At 39.1% G+C, this 4844-nt stretch overlaps 1 protein-coding gene across 1 annotated transcript in view; it reads right to left on the bottom strand.

The window, feature by feature from the left end:
* Window positions 1–388: 388 nt before the first annotated feature.
* The window catches only part of TFPI2 (tissue factor pathway inhibitor 2), a gene marked incomplete at its 5' end in the record, with an annotated part of 4767 nt that continues 311 nt past the window's right edge, over window positions 389–4844 (bottom strand). Inside the window, 3 exons of the mRNA XM_010082047.1 lie at window positions 389–489; window positions 2847–3020; window positions 4288–4467. Coding sequence (XP_010080349.1) covers window positions 389–489; window positions 2847–3020; window positions 4288–4467 — 455 coding nt within the window. The remainder of the gene's footprint in view (window positions 490–2846; window positions 3021–4287; window positions 4468–4844) is intronic.

Genomic DNA, 4844 nt, shown 5'->3' with positions numbered 1-4844 from the left:
GAGTATGCCAAAAAAAATCCAGGACAGAGATGTAGCTTTGTACTCTCCTTACTTATACTATGAGACGATTGATTTTTCAAATCTGAATTGATTTGTAACAGCCGAAATATTCTTCCAAAGCAGTAGTAACATTCCCCCATAAAAACATGGAAATCTAAATACCCGGCTTTGCCAAAGTATTACTGCAAGGACAACAGAGCAGAAGAACCAAACTTAGGTTCATTCTTCTCCTATTAAATGCAGTTCTTTATAAAAAGTAAGTTGGAAATAAAAAGCAGTTCTGAAAGACAGAACTATGTCAGTGTATAAAACTGTGTGAAAACTATCTTACAAAAGAAGAAAGTGGAATCAAAAGAAGGTATTTCAAACATCCAGGTGCACATCAGCCTTAGGACTTTGGGTTATACGTCTGAGGTTTCTTAATCAGTTTTCTCATCATTTTTCTGCGGAATACATTTGTTGGCTTGTTGATTCTTGGCTTCTGAGTCTCTGCTAAGAAAACAAAGGAAGCAGTTAGGGAAACAGTATGACAAAACTGTTACTACTCTTTGATTTTTTTTTTTTTCATATAATGCTGTTTAAGTAGTTGATCCAATAATAACAAACATATCAGAAACCGTAAAATCAATTTGGACTCCCTATTCTCACACACTGTAAGGTCTCCAATGTGTCCACCTTTGGCACTGGAGGCCTACTTTGCTGCTCTTTTCCTGAGCATCAAAGACTTTTCCAGTTATCCTGCAGTGACAGCAGAATGAAAGTAAACACACTGCTCTATCTGAAAAAAAAAAAAAAAGAAAAAGAAAAAGAAAAAAAAAACACCCAAAAAAAAACCAAAAAAAAAAAAACCAACCCCGCAAAAAACCCCAAACCAAACTATTACTACATTTCTCTGAACAACACTGGGGCAAAGTGTAAAATATAACCAGTGCTCATGGCAGTTAAAAACAAAATGATGTGGGTTTCTACACAGAACTGGGTTTCATACAAAAGCTGCAGAGTGGCCAAAGACAGTCAGGGTTATCTCCAGGAATGCTTACAAAGGCTGTGTGAATTGTGTGAATGCAGTTCAGAAAACAAGTACTTTGCAAACCTGACTGAAAATCTTTTGTCTTTATGCTACCTGTTTACCTGCACACGGAGCCCATGTGGCCAGCTCCCCATCCTTTCGCTATCACCCCAACTATTTATTTTCTTTTCCAATATAAACTTTTTAAATTAAATGAATCAGAAATCTTTTCACTCCAAAAGCTATAGATCAATTCAAGCAGCAGTTGCATATTTGCACAGGGAAGGTCAACTGAATTCAATTTGAGACTCCAAAAGGTAACAGGAACGATACTGGGGAGGGAATTATTGGAGCAGGAGAGAAGCAGTGGCTTAAGTAGCCTTAAAGATTTGCTTAATGTTGCTGTACACTCCCAAGCTATCAAAATGAATATGTATAGCACAACATTAATTAGCCCTAATTATGCCTTTAACTACGGGCTTTACTTGTACCAAGCCTTACTGAATTGTGAAATCCACAAGTTAGTGAAAAAGCGTATAACCAAGCCTTTACGTTTGATTATCTGGTGCTCTAGTTAAGAGACACAAAAAGAGTGAGGTAGGGAGAACACCCAGGTGGCCCTGGCTGGGTGTGGGCAGGGGCAGAGCGCAGAGGTGAGACGCTGAAGAGGCCGTTTCCTTCCTCTCTCTCTCTGCACACACAGGCTGAAGCCTAGCCCTACCATTTCCCAGGTAGTAATAGATGGAAATTAGATAATCACAAGCATCTCAGATAGACTTAGCATGCTATTAAAGACTCCCTTACAATACTAGAATGGCAGAGACACATTCAGACTTGTCACCCACAGAAATATTACTGCCATGACTAACTGGCCAACAATATTTTTAGTTCTGAGCACTGTGCTCAGGATGCAATCCTTGCCCCAGCCCTGCATTTCCAGCCCAGAACTGAAGGATCATCTCCTGACTTAAGGCTTCTGACTACACATCTTAAATACTGAAGTACCTGGACCTTGTACATATCCCATCTTTAAAACAGAGCTACTTTTTGGCTTTTTTTTCCCCCAAAGTCAATGTACATGCTAGATACAGTCTTACATTTTTTTCCCATTAATATCAGTTTTGTAAGTGGTGTGCTGTGTCTGCTTCCTGAGTGCTCTGGGGATCAACACAGAATTTTGTTTTTCTCTCTCTCATTGATTTACATATCAAATGAATTAGAGTATTAAAAGTTGCAACTGCTGGTATAAACACATAAGTGCAGGTAAAAGCACAACTGTTTTGACTTATGAGCACGGCCAGTAGCTGATTTGAATAAAACCATCAAGAAAAAACAATTTATCATTCCCAACCCTTCCCCCCATGGCCACAGAAAAAGTTGACTCAGCACAACTGACGAGGCAGAAATCTTTAGTAATGGGAAAGGGAAATGGGAACAGGCAGCAGAGAATCAAGGTAGGATGGTAACTGCTGAAAATGTGAAGGAAAAAAGTAAATTGATTTCACAACTTACTTTAGTCCTACTTTAAAACATCTAGAAGAAAATGAGACCTTAATTAGTGTTCATGCTGATACGGAACAGTTTAAAGACTGATTTCTTGTGGGCTCTAGTTAATTAGTCTTTTTGTGTGCCCTTCTCTACATTTCATTCAGAAATGTTGTAACCACCTCATATCACACTGTTCTTGTCAGAAGGATTTAGCCTTGCATCTCAGACTTCCCTGCCTTTGAAAACACTGAGTCCAAAATCCAAGAAGCATATACTTGTAACAAGCCAAGGTGAGAATTTGGACTGATACAGCTCCTTGTGACTGACAAAACACAAAAAAAAATCTTACCTTTTCTGCAGACATTGTAGCAATCTGTTTCAGTAACGAAGTTGTTGGCATTTCCACCACAGCCGGTATATTTGAACTCCTTACATGATTTAGTCTTGGAGTCATAATAATAGCGAGGCACAGAAGAAGAACACAATCCTTCATCCTTTGGGCTATAGCATAGCAAGGGACCAGCTTGAAAAAAAAGAGGGGGGAAAAAAGAGAGAGAGAGAGAGACAAATTACATAAATGTCATCTCTATGCCTGGCTCCTTAAAATTTACCTGCAATAAATTTTGTGGCTAAACAGCTCTTGTTCCCATTGAAATGACACGACAGTTACCAACGTCTTCAAAGACTTGCTACATCTCATTCCTGTGAATGAATTTTGAATTTGTGAAAGCAACAGACAGCCCCAGAAAGTAGGACTATCGTCCCACAAGTAAAATTCATCAGCTTTTGCCATTTGTGGGGCCATACATATGACAGCTGAGGTATTTACATAGTCTGGCCAAGTCTTATTCCATATATATAGAAATATAACAATAATTCCACTGGAACTACCTCTGTAGAGGAAAAAGGCACAATTTTGTTTATCCTTGCTATGATTTTGCCAGCAAATCCTAACCGCTTACCACAAAAAGTACAAACCCCACCACCTTCCTAACAATCATGTTTCGTTTCACCTCAACAAAATCTTACTTTTCTTGATGGTGACCTTTTACCAATTTATTGTATGTGCAACACAGAAATTAAAAATAATTAAGCAATCACCTAAGAACACACTGACAATCTGTCATCAGCCAAAAATAACTGTCTCATCAAGCATTAATAAAGCTTAGGCAGTGACAGCTTTTATACATTCTGGTAGATCTCTCTTCCTCAAAGATCCTGTCTTGGCCTGGATACTAATCTGGTGTTTATGACAATACTTATCTAAGTCACCTGCTCATAATTACCACCTCTCTTCTTAAAAATTCATATGGAGAGACGGTGAAGAGTCATGTCAGGTAAAAAACTTTTATCAGAAGTTGAGCTGGTGAGTGTCAAACATCCAAGCCACCTAACACCATCTCTCAGGACCGAATTTTAGAAAGGCACTTCCACTTTATAATAAGATATCACTGTCATGAACGTGATTGCCACATCCGCCTCAACACAGATCTCCAACCTTATTTCCCTTCAGATTACACACATATGGCTCTCTAGAAGTCAAGAGATCGGTTGGATGTAGCTGTGGGCATATTTAAGGTCACAATATTAGACTAACACAGCATTTTTGCTCTTTCAGTAACAGCTGAGACAAGTGACACAGAAAACCTGCAAACAATATAAACATCTGCTTCACAGAAGTCTTCAAAAATACCACTGTACGGGTATCCAGAGGAAAATATCAAATAAAATATCATCTTTGTATGGCTTTCAAACCATCTACTTTATTAAAAATTTAGAACAACCATTACTTTTCTCTGGCAGACAGTGGTCCACACAAGACTGCAAATCTCTGAAGTTGTTGCCATTTCCGTAACAGCCACCATAGATGAACTCCTCACACCTCATTGAGCTCAAGTTAAAGGCGTATCTTCTTAGATGACTCCTGCAAGGTCCTCCATCAGCCTCCATCCGGCATAATTTGGGTACTTCTGCAAAAAAAAAAAAAAAATCATCCTCTGTAAAATCAACCATTCATGTTCCCCGTACTGAACATGGTAGCGCAGACAAAAAGCTATTACTCCAGTCACAGGCAAGTCACAGCTTGTCCCACTACCTGCACTCTTTAATAAAGTGGGATAAGCTTTACAGGAGGAATCTGACACATTAATGAGCAACTAGTTATGATACTACATTACATTTAACATATTAATAGTTAAATTCCGCATATTGCCTCTGAGACAACTCGTTCTCTGCATAAAATTGACATCAGTGAGACCGTTGCAACAAGCAAGAGGGACAGACGAGGAGGGGGTGGAGTACAAAGCGTCCCGCAAGCAGCGCAGCCTCCCCGGTGCTCCCACATCCC

The sequence above is a fragment of the Pterocles gutturalis genome, unplaced genomic scaffold (assembly GCF_000699245.1).
Source record: "Pterocles gutturalis isolate BGI_N339 unplaced genomic scaffold, ASM69924v1 scaffold11209, whole genome shotgun sequence".
Lineage (NCBI taxonomy): Eukaryota > Metazoa > Chordata > Aves > Pterocliformes > Pteroclidae > Pterocles > Pterocles gutturalis.
The sequence above is the reverse complement of the archived record's forward strand: the minus strand, read 5'-3'. Positions and strand labels throughout refer to the sequence as shown.